This window comes from Dromaius novaehollandiae, chromosome Z, assembly GCF_036370855.1.
Source record: "Dromaius novaehollandiae isolate bDroNov1 chromosome Z, bDroNov1.hap1, whole genome shotgun sequence".
Taxonomy (NCBI): Eukaryota; Metazoa; Chordata; class Aves; order Casuariiformes; family Dromaiidae; genus Dromaius; species Dromaius novaehollandiae.
The window spans coordinates 64932167-64951767 of NC_088132.1; the positions used below are offsets into that span (position 1 = coordinate 64932167).

At 42.0% G+C, this 19601-nt stretch overlaps 1 protein-coding gene across 2 annotated transcripts in view; it reads left to right on the plus strand.

The window, feature by feature from the left end:
• The first annotated feature begins 2864 nt into the window (after window positions 1-2864).
• LOC112995756 (phospholipid phosphatase 1) overlaps window positions 2865-19601 on the plus strand; it is a 72718-nt gene continuing 55981 nt past the window's right edge. The window contains exons 1-2 of one of the 2 annotated variants that reach the window (XM_064501881.1): window positions 2867-3054; window positions 18318-18472. In XM_064501881.1, coding sequence (XP_064357951.1) covers window positions 2997-3054; window positions 18318-18472 — 213 coding nt within the window. In that variant the 5' untranslated portion in view covers window positions 2867-2996. Of the gene's footprint in view, window positions 3055-18317; window positions 18473-19601 lie in introns of both variants that reach the window. The other variant, XM_064501882.1, reaches the window with a different exon arrangement.

Sequence of the window (19601 nt, forward strand, 5' to 3'; positions counted from 1 at the left end):
TTCCACATAATTCTCATAGAATTAGGAAAAAATGAAATTCAGAAGCTGTGGTATTTATGTTGTACGTTAAAAAAATCTTCAACTCACATTGAACATGATTTCTATTTCTGGCTTAACTGATGTTCATAATCAAGTAATCTGCATTCCCTCTGAAATTTACTACTCCAGATGACTTGTCTGATCAAGCACCGCCAGTTTGCCATTTCTGCTACCTAGGCATCGTTGCTGCCACAGATACTTAGTTTTTTAGTACATGTACAGAAGCATGTTTCTATTCTTTAGTTTTATGCCAAAATATCCTTTTAGTGAGAAAAAAAATCAATAGCATATCTGAAGATGCAGTACCTGTACTAGGACAACACTGGGGTAATACAGGTTTTTGCTAATCTGAGTAGTAATTCAGTCTGCATGTGTTTGGATTGGTGTGCTTCCATAGTCATACATGCCTGTATGTGAAGGCCCAGAAATAACTTCTGAATGCCTAGAGTAGTGCAGAGCTAACCTAGTCCCATCCATGCTCAGACAGGGGTTTCCCAGGCATAGCCTGCCTTGTGGTGGGAATAAGGTTGCAACAGGAAGGAACAATTCCTTGTGCAATGGAAAGGTTGGAGAGGAACTGTCTTGAACTCTGTCAGAAGGTTGCTGAGATGTTTCTTCCCTTCGGCAAGTTATGTCTCAAGGATGAGAAAGACATGTAGAAATTGCAAGACGCTGAAACGTGATGAATTTCTGTTGTTTGTAAACACTGTTCTGCTGAAGTCAAATTTCCAGGTGTTTTTGAGTGTCATCACTATCTCATTGTCATTCTTCTGGGAAGTCTTCCATTTAAATTAGACATTGCAATCTCTTCTGTCTCTGTAACTGACTGAATAGGGGCATGGATCAGGAGAGTTATTTGATGTTTAGCCTGAACAAGATTAACGTGTTGTTTTTGGGTTGAAGAAAGCAATTACAGCACTTGTGCATGGAATTTTTGCATTGTGTTCTGTTTTTTCTAATCATCTTACAGTTCTTTGGAAAGTTACCTACTCCTGATTTAAGAAATATCAGATGTTGTCAATAATGTTCTACTTTGTGAGCAGATCGCGCACTTTCTTTCAGAAATAGTTCTCACAAAGATAAGTCCTTTTTTGTCATTACCGGGTTTTGCCACAATTGTTTCTATTCCTTTTTGTATTTTAAGACAACACTGGAGTTTCTGCCTTGAGACCATCCAGAATACTTGCATAGGAGTACGAGCTTTGTAAATTATACTACACCTACACAAATCGAGGTTAGTCTTAAATCTCTAGAGTCCCCTTTAATTTGTAGCTGGGATACTTCTTAGGTGTTGAAGTGAAGTCAGGAACTCCTCTATAGGCTTCTATATAAAACTTCTGTATATATTCTATATGGAACTGCTTTATATAACTTTATAGACAGTTTGAATCCTAAGAAACTGAGGATAGGGCATATTTAATGAAGTATTTCCACTTCAAGAGCTTGTTTCCCTTGTTGATCTGCCAAACCTGTTATGCAGCCTTTAGGATGTAATACAAAGTGAAGCTGTTTACAAGACGAGGGTGGAATACATAAGAAATTGCAGAAAAGTTTACGTCTGATGTTCTGAGTGCAGTAAGTGCCAGTCATCCCATCTGCAATTTCTTAACAAAACACAATTGTGCTCAGTGGCATCAGTGATAGATTTATGCCCAACAGCACTAACAACATTGGTGAAAAAAAAATCTTGTCTATTTTGCAGTGAGTGCTTTTAAAAACAAAACAAGGTTATTCAGAGAACATTTTTCATGTTGGTATTTTCTTTCCAAGTAAAAGCTTTTAACAGGGAAAAAATTGTTTTGGGTTGGGCTGAAAATCAATTTCCCTGTGTTCTTTCGCAATTTTCCAAGCCTCTTCCATCTAGAGATGGAAGTGGGGAAGGCTTTTCCCCTATTTTAAAGGAAAAAAACCCAACACCAAACACACAGCAGATGATCCCTCCGCATGTAGGCCAGTGAGCTGCCTTTGCTGCTGGGGCTGGATTCGCTGACGTCTGGCGAAGTTTGGGTGCTATTGCAGGTTCTTCCCTAGGAGGACACCAGTTTCGGTGTCTTTCTCTACCTGGCGTGGGAAACCTGCAGATCTCCACACACCCTCCCTGCTCCCCTTGCATCCACCTGGCCGCCCCACCTGAGAGCTCTGCGGAGAGCAGGGCACCCGCACGCCCTCCCCACAGCCCACTCCCTCAGCCAAGGCCTAGCCAGAAAGGCAGGTGGGACAACAGCCCCGCCGCCCTTCTACATTTTCAAAGCACTTTCATGCCTGGCGCTGCTACCTTAATACTCTTTTAATGGCGCTAATAAATCAGCCCCCTAATGAAAGGACATCCCCCCTAAAGACAGGCCAGCCAAAACCGAGGCCGGCGCAGGGACCCGCTGTCCCGCGGCGGGAGGAGGGGCGGCCGCCGCCCCGGCCGAGCAGCGGGCGGGAGCAGGGGGCGGCGCAGCCGTTGGGGCCGCGCAGCCAGCGCAGCCCCGCCCGCTCGGCGGCGCCCTGCGCACGCGCCCGCCGCCCCTCCCTCCCCCCGCGCGAGGCGCCTCGGCGCGGCTCGCGCAGCGCCGCGGAGGCGGGGGGCGGCGCCCGTCCGGCGGGGCCGCGGCGCGATTGGGCGGCTCCGTCCGGCCGTTGAACTGCGGCCGCCGGCTGGGGCGTCGCGGCGGAGCCGCGCCGCTGCGGCGGCGGGTAGGGGCCGGGCGGAGCCGCCGCCGCCAGCCTGCCCCTCCCTCGGTCCTTAAAGGCCGGGGTGGGCGCCGCAGTGGTAGCAGTAGCGCAGTGCGGAGGCGGCGGTGCCGGGATCGGTGGCCGCGGGGGGCGGGCGCCATCGGCTCGGAGCGCCGCGCCGCGGCTGGTGCGGCCGCGCCCCTCGCTGCGCTGCTGCGCCCCCGCCCCTCGGGCCGCGCCGCGCCGCTGCCGCTGCCCCGCGCGAGGAGGAGCCCGCCGCGCCTGGCGCCGCCAGCATGTTTGACAGGACGAGGCTGCCGTTCGTGGCGCTGGACGTGCTCTGCGTGGTGCTGGGTAGGTCGGGGGGCGCCGCGCCGCGCCCTCGGCGCTGCGCCCCCGCCGGCCGCGGGGTTGAGGGGAGCCCCGGGCGTCGCCGCGCGAGGGCAGGGGGCGGCGGTCCGCCGCGGCTCTCCTGCCTGCACGGCACCGCGTAACCGCATGCTCTTCCCTCCCTTCCCCTCCCCGCTCCGGTGGGCGGATGCACCAGATACCGTCGCGGAGCGGGCTTCCTCCCAGCCTGCCCCTTCTCTGTGCGTGCGTGTGCGTGTGTGTGGGTCTCACTGCTGCCTATGACCGCTTCACCCCCTCCCTGCTTCCTCTTCACTTCATTGCCACCCAGGAGGGACAGCCACGCCGTGGCGTCCTGCTCCTCACCTGGAGGGATCTGGTCACTGACTGCCCCCCACCCCTCAGGGCACCGGGCCGGCGCAGCTCATGGCTTGACATGTCAGCCGTGAATGTGGTCCCACCTCTGCGTTAGCAACAGATGGTGAAGCGCTTAGAGGGTCTTGTCATCAGGCGGGGTCGGATTTAAATAGAAAGCAGATGGGTTTTTCTTTTCTTCCCCTATAGGCTCTTGAATATTGCTGGACTGCTAAGCAGAGTTTTAAATAATAATTTTAACATGGCTGTAACTCCGAAGAGAGGGCTCTTGGGGGGGGGGGGGTATTGTGATCCAAATCTGCTGCTACTTACCTATTGAAATCTAAAAATATTTTTCCTTTTGGCCTTCCTTTTCTGACTTTCTCTTATGTAAGCTAATAGACTATTTCTGGCAAGTCTGTATCGGGAAGGAAGGTGTTGGTAGTCTCGAATTGTTAATTCTGGTGGTTCAGAAAGCTCTGCCAAAAGAAGTGATAGGGATAGCAGCAGTCATAGAAAGCACGTTTCATTCTACTGTCATAACAAAAGAGACACAGTAGGTATTATGAAGTAGAGAAGATTCAAATAAGTTAAACTAAACTTTGAATTGTCTATGGTCTCGCTGATACTATTGTTCTGGGTTGAGATTTGAAGTAAAATGTGGTGCATATATTAGCACAGCTGTTAACGTGTCCTCTAGTCATGTTTTTATATGTAGCAGTGAGGGTTACATGTGTAATAAGTGGGAAACTTCAGTGCAGTGACTGTCATACTTTGAACCGTAACAGCCACAGCACACTGACACAGCACTCCAGGTGCTTACCTTCCACTAGTCCAGATAAGAACACTGTCGTAATGTCTCTTCCGTTTCAGTACCTGTCCCTCTAAAAATAGCATATAATAGTGTGATCTGTCAGTTTGCATTTATGTAATGACACAGTGTAAGGAGTAATGTCATTGGTTATTCATCAGAGTAGGGGAGACTTTACTCCTTGCAAAGTGCTTTGACTAATCTGGACCTCTGGGTGTGAAGAGCAGGGAAAGCATCTGAAGATCTGCTTTCTGGCGACTCTTAGAAAGTGTTACATGATCTTGGTTTTTAGATGTTTGCTTCTTAAACAAATGAGTGTAATATTTTACTACCTGACAAACATAAGGAAATGTTTAGATTCCATTATTGATCAGTCAAACAGATCTAGTTCCAAGTCCCACCTTGGCTGCAAAGGCCTTTTGCCTCAGCGTGAACATATGAGCAGCGTTTTATCTTGCTAAGACTGGTGGTAGGTTTTGGATACTCCCAGCTGCAATGTTACCTACCTGCGACTAAATGGCATTCAAGAACAAATACCATGACGAGTGATGCACTGATCTGAATAAATGACTGACTGGGTACAGCTTTTAGAGAGTGATGGTGAATCCATGTAGTCCACTGGTAGCAATTTTTATTCAGTTCTGAAGTGTTATTAAGCTATGCTGTAACCAGGCTTAAAATTTTATGCAATTCTCATGGCTTGTAAGGCAGCTATGTCTGTTGTGAAAACTGTTATAAAATACTTACTATCAATCAAAAGACTGCACTGTGCTTAAATTTTGGTCTTTTTGAAGTGTATCTGCATATTATAAGTAATATTGAATAACCAAGAAAAAGTATATTTAAAATCAAGACAGGCATATGAATTGAGGGTTATCCAGCTTAAAAGGATGTGAGACCTCTCTGCTCCTGCCCGAGGCTATTATCTGGGAGGGTAGACTCTTGGCCCCGCTCTGTAGCGGAATAGGAATTTCCCCCATTTTGTATCACAAGTGACCTGATCTGATGTGCTGGAGAGTTGATAACCTTTTCTCACTTGGCTTGCTTACTTCCTGCTATTAGTAAGGGAAAATGCAGCCAGTGCATAAAGTAAAGTGTCTGATACCTGCAACTCCAGGCACATTGAGTTACAGCTTTCAATGAAACTATAACTGAGTCAACATATATAAATGCAAGAATGAGCTAGACTTTACATTTAAGACCAAAATTTCTCTTAGTTGTTGTCTTTTCCGTACCTTTCATGTGATTGAGCCAGGTCTTCAGAAGAACATAAGGCTTAAGCCTATGTCTAAAGGGGATTTTTATTTTAAGTTGGCTGTGGCATTTTGTTCTAATTCTCATTTTTCCTGCCCCTCTCAACTTTGTTATCTGTTTAAGTGACCTAGGCAACTGCCCAGATAAAGTGACCTGCAGGTGAGAATTTTATCTAGTATCATGAAAATGATCCTTCCTTCCTACTAAACTGGTATTAGTGTTCAGCATAAAATTAGCTTTGCATTCTATAGCCCGAAAGATACAAACTGCAAATTTCTGCAGTATCTGACCTTATAAAGAGCAGGTTGTATCTGTGCTCTTGAGTTTGTGCTCCTCTGCAGTGCTGGGGGATAAGTTAGTGTGTGTACTGCTTATCTGCATGCAGGTCTGCAGTATCATAGGCAAAAGCTCTGTTAGTCTACATGTGCCTGGCAGTCTTTGGTCATTTTTTTTTTTTTACCTGCTTTGGAAAGGATGAGTGGACTGACTGCAGGGTTTTTGTCCTGTATACTGAAATTGTTGCCTGCCTTATTCTTCTAGATGTCTAGGATTGTCATTCCACTTATACAACGGTAAAACTATTGTATGCTCTGATGCTAGGACTCAAATTCTTATTGATTATTCTACTTAGTCATGCAAAAACTAACTGCTTATTAGAATAACTTAATGAAGACACCAGTCAAAAGCTAATCAGTTAAGCACTATACTTACTCTGCCATACCTACAGATCTATTGCTTGAATGAAAATCACATTGGTTCCTCAGTGAGGCAGGTAAGCAAACAATTTTAAGAACAGAATTGGAAAATCCATGGTACTTAAGCCTGTAATGAGTGAAAGAACTCCTAAATACTTTCATTTACACCAAACTTTCATTAAGACTAAATCAGATTAATCTTGGAAAATACAATTTTTTTTTTTTTTCTTCTCTGAAGTAAGTTCTGCTGGGATGACTAGAGCAGTGACAAAATACTCTCTGTGAAGCTGGACTCATCCACCAGCTCAAAAAGCTGGTCTGTGCTTGTTGCAATTCATCTCTAACTTGAGTGCAGGGATACAACACAGTAAAGTCTGCTTCTTTATTCTCTAGGGAACCTTGTCAGTGATTGTATAGCTATCATAAGTAGTTAAGGAATGTTTGTCAATATTTAAGTGGTTGCTGGTCTAATGCAAGAGTGCATACAACCTAAGTCTAGGAGAATTGATGTTTTTACTTCAAAATAATTTAGCCCTTCACTGTTTCAATCCACTTTTCTTCAATATGTTGAAAATCATTAATGGATTACTTCCGTTTAAAACTACTGTGAAATAGTCGTGTGTGGTATGTCTGTGGGGGGACTTTTTTCCTCTTCTCCCATGTGGCTGCCCTGTACTGGTTCAAGAAGCCAGGTGGAACCATCTGCTGCTTGGGTGTTTTGGCTCCCTGAACTGCAAGTGGCAGAGAGAGAGAGAGACAGAGACTTAACCTGAATGAATACAGAGTTGCCATGAAACCACTCCTGAGGAAGGGAAGTAGAAATTCCAGTCTTCCAAAAAAGAAGAACATGTGAACTAAACTCAGAAATATTAAACACTTAATCAGTTAAACAAAAAACTGCAAGTGTCATATTTGAAGTGAGAATGTTGCATGCTACAGGGCAATATACTAAACAGCCAACAAAGGTGTGTGAAACAGGTAAATCTGCTGATATCTCTTCTAATATGTGATCTAGGAGAGTGAGAAGGTTGGATCGCTTTGCACACCCAGTATGATGTTCCTGTTTTAGGTGCTGTTCCTCCTCTTTAAGAATGTTGACTCTCCCTGTCACTGAAGGTAGCAGTTCCCATGGTAGTTAAGGTATTAGCATTAGTACCAGTAGCAAGGCTGGCTGTTATGTGGGTTAGCACTTCCTGATAGCCCTAATTCAATAACATCCTCCCTTATTACTTCTGACTCAGACACATGTGTAACTCTTCTCATTTTCCACATCATATGGGTGCTAGTATTCTTGCTAGTGCATGAGTTCATTGTTAGTTGCAACAGGTTCAAGTAAGAGTAGCTCATCTTCAAATTATGTTGCCTGCCAGGCAATGGTAATTCAGACTATGTTATCTAATACTAGTGACTTGAATAAACATAATTTCTAACACCAAATTGTAAGGCTATTAATACAGGAATTAAAAGTGTACACACTGCTGTGAGATGTCCCTGTGTTTGAGATCTGTACAGCCTTCCTTTTTTGGAAGAGAGGAGGGTGAAGTAAGTCTGGGCTCTAAAGTCAATATTATCCCAATTATGTGACAAAGATTAAATCCATTTAAAGCTATCCTGAAGAAGCAAGAGTCTCTTATGATTAACTTTCTTAGATAGCTTTGTTAGAACAGTACAGTTTCCATGGTATCAGGAAATAGTCAGTTTGGCTTCAGCAATAGACCTCTCAGTTCCCACCTGCAAGTAGGTGCACAGGTAGTTTTCCAGCCAGACTGGTGTAGTTCTGCAGTTTAAAAGCTGGAGGAAAACTGTGCCATATAGATCAAGAATCTTCTATTTCTCTACTCTTGTTTAACTATCAACTGCTAATGAGTCAACCCAGTTTCTGCAAGGAATCTTCCTTTCCAGGTTATGAGACTGTGATCTCGGGCACAGAACTAAACACTGTTGATCAGTTTTCATCGTGTCTTGTAAACTACTTTTGCCAGATTCCCTGGTACATGAGTCCTTCCAGCATAGTCAGGTCTAGCCTTTTAAAAATCAAGACTGCTTGTTCATACTGATACCAAAAATAGCCCCTAATACATGGCTTTGGCAGGGTATGATGCAAAGAAATAATAGTGAACCTGTCTGGTGCACTTTTCAAGAAACGCTTTTCTGTTATCACATGAAGCTGAATTGAGATGACCAGGATGAGAAGCAGGGATAGGTTGGTCTCTCAATATTATATATTCTGCTGGTTCACACTTCAAAAGCTGTAACCAAGAAGCAGTTTGACTCCAGAAATGAGTTAAGGTACTTTGATTAATACTTTTATATTGTACCTTAACACTTTTTTGTCTTCCTCTGTTCACGTGGCACCTCAGAATCTGACAACAGGAAAATAACGCTTTTGTGTGGTGTGTGTGGTCCCCCCCCCCCCCTTTAAAAAAAAAAAAAAGGGGGGGGGGGTCAAGTCAGGGCACCCTATTTTGGAATGGCTCACTTCTCTATCCTTGGCTGTTTACTCAGGAGCTGTACCAATACAGATGTTTGTATGATGCTGCAAATGAGATAATGAATCCTGACAAACTTAGTCTAGGTTTTAGTGCCCACCTCCGCTTTGCTTGCCATTGCTGTGTATTTTCTTGCTATTTCTTGAGAGAATTCTATAGCTTTTCCACAAGTCAGTGAAGTCATTGTCTCCTCTTTTGTCTCATTAGGTGAGTCCATACTGCAGTCTTAGTACAACTCACATAAAATATTCTGTACAAGTGTGGTGGCTGGCTCTGATGCTAATGGAGTTTCTTGGGGAATGGAAGTCAGATCACTATTTCTGCTTGCAGACTCGGTCTCCTGTCACTTTTCCTGGCTCTTCATTAATCTTAAGACTCCAGTCATTAATGCTGAAAACGGAATTCTCTGATCATTAATACCTAGAAACTAAGATCACAAATCAAATGCTGATGACTTCTACTAGAACTGGAAAGCTGCATCTGTCCTGTCCTACAAGTACAGGAAGACTTTATAAATTGTGGCATTATTCAGTATACTCAAGTATGAAGAAATACAAAGTACAAATAAATAATTTTAAAGTAGGTCTAACTAAATAAACCTTTTAGAGGTCTTCTATTTCAGAATCAATACAAAAGAATTGCTCCGATTGCCCTAAGATGTAGGACCTTATATCTTGTTTCCTTTTTAGCTCTGTGTAGACCTAGCTTCAGTAGAGTTCTTAAATTGCTGTTACACACTACAAGCTTTAGCTTGTTATAAAAACACATTGCTCCAACAGCTAAAGATACTCCTCTTGAACACAGCAGCATACATTATTGTATACAGTGTAAAATAGCCTCGTGTATGACAAGGTGTACAGTCTTCTGGAAATTCTTAGTCCCTCTGCAGCACTGCCATTGTGAGACTTGCTTTTGTTAAAGACTGTTTAAATAAAAAATTATGCTTGTAAGTCTCACTGAAAAAGATCACTTACACTCTTAAAAACGAATAGCCTAGCATTTGTATAGAGGCTGAGTATAATTTCAGGTCAGGGTATTTAAGTGAAATACTCTGAAAAGTCTCTTCCCTGCTCATTCCTGCACAACAAAGATTAAAATGGAAAAAATATAGCTGTTCTGGACACCAATTCTAAATGGTGTTTAACTGCAGGGGAAAAATTCCCTCCCTGTCTTGCCAACAGGTGAGCTTGATAGTTGAGTTTCTTTTGCTGTATTGTTTTCCCTGTTCGTAAGTGTAGTGCTCTAGGTAGAATGTTTGTAGAAGATCTTGAACCTAGGGTGTGTGTATGTGGTTTTGTATTTGTGGGCTTTTTAATTCTCCATATAATCCAGTCAAAGCCTTTGACAGTGCACACAACATTGAGCATGGTGCACTATACTACAGGTGGTGATAAATATTTAATTTCTCCTAAATAGAAAGGCTTACAGTGAGATAATTGCCTCTTTCACTTACTTTGGCTGTAGCCAGTTAGGTTCTTCCCTGCCTCATGTCATGAGCATTGCAAAAACAGTTACTGTCCTTTTCCTTTCCCTTTCCCTTTTTTGCCCTTCTTTGCCCCCTCCCCCCAAGTCTTTTACTTTCTTAGTGATCTTTTTGTCAGGCCTGTCAGTAATAAGAGCAATTGGCCTCTGCCTCGCTGCTAACAGATTCCAGCTGGTTGTCATATTATCTTGTCTTGCTCTCCTCCTCCCTCCTTCCCCTTCCCCCCCCCCCCCCCCCCCCGGACCTTAACAGAAACAAATGCAGACTAGGACACAACCATCATCTGCAACCTGCGTCTAACTCACCTGAGCCATATATGTTTCTCTGTCTAAGTATTAGAGCAGGCAGAGAGACAAGACAGCCTAATAATTGCCTAGCACTCTGTTTATTTTGTATTTGTGTGCATCCCTGAACGCTCACAGGAGAGACAACTATGTTTTGCAGATTCCAGTAGGTATTTTGTGCTTCCAAAAGTCAAATTGTTAAGTTGATTGTGCCTTCTTGTTAGAGATTGAAATGTGGATGCGAGTGAGGGAGAATACACTCTTCTGAATATTTTTAAACAATGGCATGTCTTATCCAGTTATCTTCACTACTACTGTTAAAACTGGCACTTCTGTATAGTACTAAGCTGCTGAATGCAGATGAACTAAAATAGGAATTAGCTTTCCATTAGTAAGTGACTGGAATAGGATTTGGGCTCTCCTCTGTTTAGGCTGCTCCAGCTCAGAGAAAGGTTTGCTGCACTTTCTGCCTTCACTACCCTTGCCTTTGCTTAGCCAAAAGCATGGGGCATAGTCAGGGAGTCATCTACCGAAACTGCCATCGGCAGGCCCAGGTTGCTGATCTGTGTGCCTTCTCTGCTAGCCAGCTAGCTCACAGACAAGAAAACAAATAAATGTGCAGGTACTGTATAGTTCTTGAATTCTATAAATAGAGCAGTAGCAGAGACTAGAATGTAGTTCAGTCTTTTAAAAGTGTATCTCCTGTTTACTGCAGCTTAACACAGCTTCTGGCATTATCAGAGCAATCACTCTGCTGGTGTTGGAAATATTTTATGTTCCTTGGGGTAAAAAAAGTAAGATAAGGCGGTCTGCTGGGAAGGTTCATGGGCAGCTGTTGGGAGGTCAGTTCTGGGCTACTCACTCATTTCAGCTACTGCAAATAAATGGTCTTTTGATCTTCATCTCTTGTCTGTCCCTCACCTCTAGGTGTTAAAAGTCGGAACAGTTCCTCATTTTTATCTCCTTTTCCTCTTTTTCAGCAGTTTCCTGTAATTCCAGAATCTTCTGTTTCCTCCTGCCTAAGAGGTGTTGATTCTGTCACTGTTTCTCTTTGTCCGTCTCTTGACTGCTCATGGAAGAAATGTTTCAGCACCTCTACTTTTCCACGAAGTATGGTCTCTGTCTTTCTTGGCAGACACTCCCAGGTTCTCTCCAGCAGCATGAGGTTGACCTGACTCTGTTTCTTTGAATCTTTTGCATACCTTCTTACCCCAGATTGCTCGTACATTCCAAAATGAGCAGAAAAGTAAACACGGTTGTTCTGGCCAAAAATAAAAGCAGAAATACATGTGTGAGAGTAGGAAAATCTCAATTCTCTCTTGCCCTCAGTAGTAATTACCAGCTGTACAGGTATGGCTCAGAATGACGGTATTTATCTAGATGTGGGGATATTTCACAGCATCATCTATTAAATAAGAAGGTAAGCTATGAAAATGTTTTTTTTTCTTTAATGAGCAGCACTTAGTTGAACGACTGATCTGTTTTTGGAGATTGTGCTTCTCTGATAGAAGTGACCATTCCTGTTTGACTCCCTCCCCCATTAACTTAGTTGTAAGTTGAATCTCTTTACAAAAGATGCTCAGCTGGCTTTTTGTGTCTGCACATGATGTGCAGAAAGCAGTGATCCTTCCCCCCTGCCCCCTCCCCAGATAAATGTAAAGATTTTTCTCAGTCTCACAATAGTCTTGTAGAGTTTCTGTTACCTAGCTCTTACTTGTGAGTTTAGTGTAGCATAAAAGGGGAGGGGGGGCACAAAAACAAACTTAGGGTTCATAATCAACCTATGTAGTGAATCAGTCTCATTTGCTGTATAGTCTCTCTTAAAGCCAACTAACCTTCTCCCAGTTTCTAGACATGGCATATCGTTAAAGAACTTGTCCCTGACTAGAGACTAGATGGGAGACTTGTGTATCTTGGAGAACTTGAATAAACAATTTGGAAGAGGGTTTTTTAAACAACACAGACCCCAAAACAATGATTCAGCAGCTTCCAGAGATCTGAGGAGGCCATTGGGTTAATTAAAGGATGTTTACAAAAAATAAAATGGTGCATTACTTAGAACCACTTAAAATAAAAGAGAAATATGTTTCCTAGCTGGTGATGCTCTTTCAGAAGGTGCTTAAGCTGGTCTGAGACTAGCCAGTCTGTCCTGTCTTCCCTTCTCTCCACACCCTTGGCTATAAGTTACTGTTTTCTCCTTACGCTAGTCTTAACAGTCAGGCACTCGCCCAGATGAGTGAGATGTGAAAAACCTGCTCCCCCCACTCCCTTTTTGGACAGGTTAGTATCAAAAGCTAAAGCCATTGCAGGGAAAGGAACCGGAGTGTATAGCCAAGGGTGGGAGAAGAGCAGGGCAGTCTGTCTTGAGTTGCTCTTGAAAACATAGCCAGAAACTTCTAGACTTTTGTGAGTACCGCACTTGATTCTACACCAGATAGTATTGTGTAAATGAAATGGTTGGAAACTTCAAGACTCTTTCGGCTATAAAATGTAACAAAACTTTAAAACAGAAGACCTCTCTAAAATTGTGTCTATAGACTTTATAGGAAAAAGTTCCTAAATCATAAATAGAATACAGAGTATTTTCAGAGCCTGAAGCTGTCTCTTGTTGAACAACGGTCTCTGCTGCTCTTTAATATTGCGGTAGCTCTGCCAGCTGTAACAGAGACTAATTCAGCTGTAAACACTAGGATTTTTTTGTCTATTTAGATAAAAATATCCCATGTGGCTTGTTAGCAGAACCGAATGGACACTGGAATATCAGAATCAAAGCCCCTATACTTCAACTTAAGCACTTAACTCTAAAGTTACAAATGTGACAAATGCCACACAAGTCAGGATAGTAGTGCAGTACTGCATACACTGTATACCAAACCAAATGATGTTTTTACAGCACTTCTGTTTGTAGGATAAACTGTAGAATTTCAGTTACTTTTCTGTGATTTTTCATCTATCTAAATACTTCATAGTTTAATAAAATACAGAAAAATCAACTTTTTATTTGTTATGAAACACTCTCTTACCAAAGGAAGACTTCACACCTCCTGCCTTGTCTGGGATATTGATCTCTTGACATTCCTTTTCTGTGGGTGGAGAACAGTCTTAACAGTAATTTCCTCCGTAGCTCTCCCACCCTATACTTCCCTTTCTGCCTTCCTTTGTGTCATGCCATGTTGTCCAGCACTATGTGGTTAAACAAGAGTTCCCTGAAAGCTATTGATTGTGATTGTCTGTAGATTTTTGAAGGAAACCATGCTGCACCTGGCTTGAACTTATAGATTCAAAAAGTTGGAAACTGTTGTGATGTTAGCATAGCCCTATGTAATGTTTTTAACTAGCTTAGCTTCGTTTTCTACAAATGTTGCCTGTTCTTAGTTCTAGCCGAAAACCTTAACAGCATTTTTTCCTTCAGCCCCTGCTTAGGCATTCAAAGATCTGAGTCTCACCTTCTTCCTTTTTAGCTCTTCCCATCTCCTCTCCCCTCTTTTTGCCTCCTCCATCCTGTGTTCCTTTTTATTCTGTTTTATGTACATGAAGGCTTTTCACCTTCCTTTCATAGGTAAAGCTTTCAAATATCAAGTCTTTCATCCTATTCGATTTCTGTAGTGTTTTGGGTTAGCCAGAGTCTGTTTGCCTGAATGTTACAGAAGACATGATGCCCTGCAGTCCTTTACAAAGTCTTGAATAGGCATCTCAAGCACTTTGTTGTGATATCTCTTCTCCCTCCCCCCCAAATGAAAGGGGAGAGAGACCAGATAAAATAGTGCTACCAGAGGACCATCATCTGTCTCTTGCTGCTAAGTAGCAAAACAGCCTAGAATCTCTTAGTTGCTAGTCCTTGACTAGATCAACTAGGCAAATGTTAACAGAAAACTGAAACTTGAACTCCAGTTCTGGTGAGCCTAGAGCATGTGGAACCTCACAAACAGTCCCTTAAGAGCTGAAGGTTATGTGTTAGGGGAAACGAGTAATAACTGATCCCTTATATTCCCTTAAGGTGTGAAGTTACCTCTAGGGGTGCTCTTCTGGTCCTTACCTAGGTTGCTGCTGCTACTGGCTAGATAAAGAGAAAAGAGGTACTTTGTGAAGAGGACAGGGCACAAGGATTTGTCTACAAGACTGCCTTTTGACTTTTAGCCTTGTAATCTATTGCAAGATCTTGGCCATCCTTTCCTTCAGTTTGCGAAAGCTGATGGATCTGAATATGTGCCCATTCATTAGAAGTTCAGTGGACAGTCTTAAAGGTCAGGGAGATACTTGGCACTTGAGGTGGTGTTACTGGTCTATGTTATTATGTACACTGATGTTTGGTGCTCCTGTCGTAATGAGAACTTCAGGGTGTTTATTTACATGTACCAAGTGTTGTCTTCTCTTCCCACAAAATGAGCAGCATTGTTTAAAAATATTAATACTTGGTGTAGGCTAATATGGTCGCTTCAGCAAAACACCATTTCCCAGACTGAGCTACTCAGCTGCTGGTAATGGGTGCATCACTTGGACTGCCGTAAGAGTTCTAATGTTATATAAGAAATGGAGTATAGGATATGGGACTGACTTTCACTGCTCACTTTCCTTTTTCTCATATCCTTTTACTGTGGACTGCACAAGCAAATTCTGCAGTCACTTCTGTGAAACTGTACCCTTCATTATTGTTCTCCCCCCTTCCAACCTTCCTTTGATATGTATCTTAACCTTAAAAGTAAAAACATGTTTCTTAATTACAACGCTAGGTCATACACACTATGCTAACAAAAGCACTTTTGAAATACTGCATAATGTAGTCAAATCACTTTGATTTAACAAAATACTTTTTTTTTTTTCCTTTCAATGAAAAAGATGTAGAAAGGAATAAAAATGCTAGGAGAAAGAATATTTAAATGAGGTGGCACCAGAAAAACTTGGATAACTGCTGGTTATGTACAAGTTCTCACAAACTAGTTCTTATAAACAAATTTCATGTGAAGAGGACTATTCAGTCAAAGAGAAAAACTTAAATTGTATCTTTAGTCTTTTCCTCTTAGTTTTATTTAAAAAAAAAAAAAAGGAGCACCTAGCACTTACGGTGTCAAGCAATTAAATTAAAAATTAAATGCCCTTAGTTAAAAATAAAATGCTCTCTAGCTTCTGTCCTAACTACACTGCAGAGTGAGTCATTCCCTCCTGCTGCAATTAGACAATAAGGTAAACATATTCAAACTGAGTTTGTTTTGCTAGTAGACTTAAAACACTCATTGTCAAACTGTTAAGGTGCTTTCTCACCTGCACTTGCATGTAATGGTCCTTTTCCAATTCTTAGTGGAATCTTCCTTGAAAAAATGCATGACCCATAAAAGTGGGATCACCCTTCCTTGCTATTGTGAATCTGTGGACCTTGCTGCCAAAAAACTTGGAATTTGTGAGCTAAGAGTTCTGTAATATTTGTAAGCTAACTGCTGGAGCATATTCTAGTTTCTCACCTAGAGCACATAAAGAACTTTTTTCAGCAGTTGACAAAAACAAAATAGCATGTCCTAATGAACTTAAAACTCCAAATATTCCTCTTCCCCCTGCCCCCCCCCCAAAAAAAAGCAAAACACCCTGAAATCTTATTGTAAAACCTGAGCAACGTAGGTTGGGCTACAAGGCTGAATGTAATAGGGGGGGAAAAAAAAAAAAAGAAAAAGAAATAACACTTTTTGGTGTTGTGTTGTAGCAACTTTTCTTGGGAAGCAGAGGTATTTGCGAAGTAATCCCCTTCTGCAAAACACAAGCTGCTGCTTAATTTAACTGTGAGGATGTGCTGTTTCCACATATGAAAATCTGGTGACCTATTTGGGATGATAAGACTGTATCAAATAGGTAATAGCTCTGACCATGCATGATCCTGACCGTGGATATGGAATATCAAAGATAAAGACAGGAAACATGGAATGACTTATGGTAGTGGAATTTTGCCATGGCCTCGACTAGTGCTGAAGATTGGCTCCAGACATGCAAACATGTAGCAGTCTTGCTTCCCTCTGAGTGAACTCTGGAGTGCTTAGGTGTGGCTTCCTTCGTATTCAAAGGCTACTTCTGCCATCTGTGCTCTGTCAAGCTCTAAACCTTTTCCCCCTTAAAGCAAAGGGCGGAATGCCTTCTTAGATGCAGTTGACTCAAAGCTATATCATAATCTTTCACTGAAAAGTTTGTGCTTAAAGCTGAGCAAGAGTGGTTTCAGTTGCAATAGCACTATATGAGATGTTAAACATCTGCTGAAGTGCTTTGCTGCATCAGTGTGCCCAGCCCTTGAGTTAAAGTGTGGACCGTCCTTAGGATTTCAGATGTTTCATGGAACAAATTCCTATCCATGTCATAGGAGGCTGTGTGAAAAGAGTTTGGAAGGGTTGTAAGGGGGTTGGGGTGTTGCTGAGCACGTGCTCAGTTTCAGAATGCAGGCAGTTGGTTTTCATGCTGCTCCTGAGTCTGAAAGAACATGGCCACCTGAATCAGTTGCTGTCCTTTGCAAAGCTGTGAGTGCAGGAGTTTTGCACTTCACTAGCTTCTGCACTGGGACTTACCAAGCCACATAAGGGGCTAGGATTCATTACTCCATCCTTGCTGTTTCTCTCCATTCCTTTTCTTCTGATGAAGTTTATAGGAATGAGCTTCTTAAAAATCCCCATAAGATGTGACTTAAAATGAGACCTTTGAATGTCTGATAATGTCATCTTAAGAAGTGTCACCAAAACAAAAGCAATACTTAATCAAATAAAGAACTTTTTTTGAAATGTGATTGTTCTGAGTACAGTAGCTTGTTTGTATCTTAATTGTAATTTCTTTTGCTCCAGTAACTGTACCTGTCATTTAACCTCAGTATTTGTGTATAGAGTATCTATATGAAGAATTGCGTAATTCATGAATACTGGAGAAGATGCAAAGCTCTTAAATTTGTTTTAAACCAAGGTCTAACTTTTGTTTTGAGTTTTAGGCTTTCTGCAATTATTACAGTGCTTCCTAAATTGTACTGTTAATCCACTATTTGTTTGGGGGGTGGGAAGGAGAGGATGAAAAAGAAGTAAAATGACAAATTCAGGTTTCCTGAGCACTCTTCCTGCAAATGTCTATTTTCCAGTTGATTCTACTTGTACAGAAATGAAGTACAGACTTGGATGTAATTTTCAGAGGTCTTGGTGATTTCCTTTGGGCTTGACTTCCAGTGTAATGAAGATTAATGTATATTCAGAGAGCTCTCACTTGTACTCTGTACCTTAAGTTCCCTTTTTGATGTTAATATTGTAATTAATTGGATGCAGAAAAACCCCAAAGCTGTGTAAATGAGACAAAGAATGAACCTCATTACCTTGAGATGCAGTCCTTTTCAGTGTCCATATTTCCTGTTGGTGTCTCTGAAGTTCTCTTGCTCCCTTCACCTGCATGAAAACTACTTGCATGAAATCTTTACTTCCTTACTCTGAAAAGTATGTGTGTAACAATGTTTTCTGTAAACACTGACCACCTCATAGTGTACAGAACAGGGCTAGTAATTCAAGTACAAGCCCATGTCATGGGGTGGGTGGTGACTGAGAGGAGTAGGGCACTAAAGGCAGTCTGCCCCCAATAGCCAGTCAGTTGCGTGAGTGGCATATCAGTTTCTTGGGCATAATCTTGGTTCAGTGTGTGGCAACTCTCCTTACTGATGAAAGGGACTCTATACTTCCTGAACTTCTGTGTTTGGTGGGTAACATCAGAGATTTTCTGAGGCAGAAGGCAAACTTCTATAAGAAAGGGTTTGGTAAGCATGTGCATTGCATGATACTTTGTTTGCTCTGACCTGGGAAATCTGAGTTTTGCATGTTTGGTAGCTTCCTCCATGCATGTTTAAAAGTGAGTTTTGATTTAACAACATGTATCTCTGTTTTGTTTTCCTTCCCCCAACAGCTGGCTTACCCCTTGGTGTTCTAAACTTGGCCAAAATAAAACCGTATCAGAGAGGCTTTTTCTGTAATGATGACAACATCAAGTACCCGTTCCATGACAGTACCATCACATCCACTGTCCTCTACACAGTGGGGTTCACCCTGCCCATTTTCTCTGTAAGTAGCTAATATATAGGCAGCTTTGGGGACGGGGGTAAAACCTATGCCTTTCAAGAGCTTGGCACTGTGACTATGAATTACAGCTAGTAAGAGAGGTTATAAAGACAAAATCCCGTATTTGTGCAGTCCTATGCATGTGAAAGGTGTGGTTTGCTACTTTCCATTTGCAGAGAAAATCTGGAACTAATCTCTTAACTGCCAGTATCTCTAATCCCGTTTTTTTTGAGGAGCAGAAAGAGAGGATTTGAAGTGTAGTATTTAGCCTAGACTTTCCCATTTGACTTGGGGGGGGGGGGGGAATACTATTGGCTTCTGTAAATGCTGTGAAATAAATACTCCTATTTCTTGTTCAGAACAGTTAGTCTGGTAAATCAAACACTTGTGATGTTAAAATTTCCACTTTAGTGGAACACACAAACCTGTGATTAGTGAATGTCCCTTCCATGTACTTTCTACAGAAACTAATCTAATTAATTTGGACTCAAGGGACTTTGCAAATTTGGGGGGGGGGGGGAAAAAAAAAGCATGGTGATGTCTTAAACCTTCAGAATGAAATACAGAGGCTGAATATTCAATTGCTTGCCCAAAAGGGGCTCACTGTTTTAGTATCACTTTTTAAATTAACTCTGCAGGAGGCTTATAAGTTTGATACTATCCAAGTTTTTCGTAAGGGTTGATGAGCTGGTTTAGAGAGATACAGGATTTAACTATTCAGAATAGTCTTCAACCTGAAATTACATCTCAACTTGGTCTGCAGCAATTGGCCAAGCCATGCTAGAGATGGTCATGAGGTTTGTTGGTCTTCTGAGAGACCTGTGGACTAAATTACTCATGATGGAGTACTTAAAATGCTTAAAGGATGGAAGCAGCTATTTAAAACAAGTAAACAAAAAAACCCCTCTGCAACTCCTATGCTTTATTGTTTTACCTTTCCCTTAAATGCTTGTTTATTAAAGCTTGCATTAGTCTTTTATAGTGTAAGTAGAAGGTATACAAAACAAATATTATCATTAAGTATTAAATTTCACTTTTGGGGAAAATGGTTTGAAATTTTAGTTTGATACATGCTGATAGATCTTCAGCAGGACTTCACTAACCTTTCTCTGCAGAAGGGTTCTTGTGTATC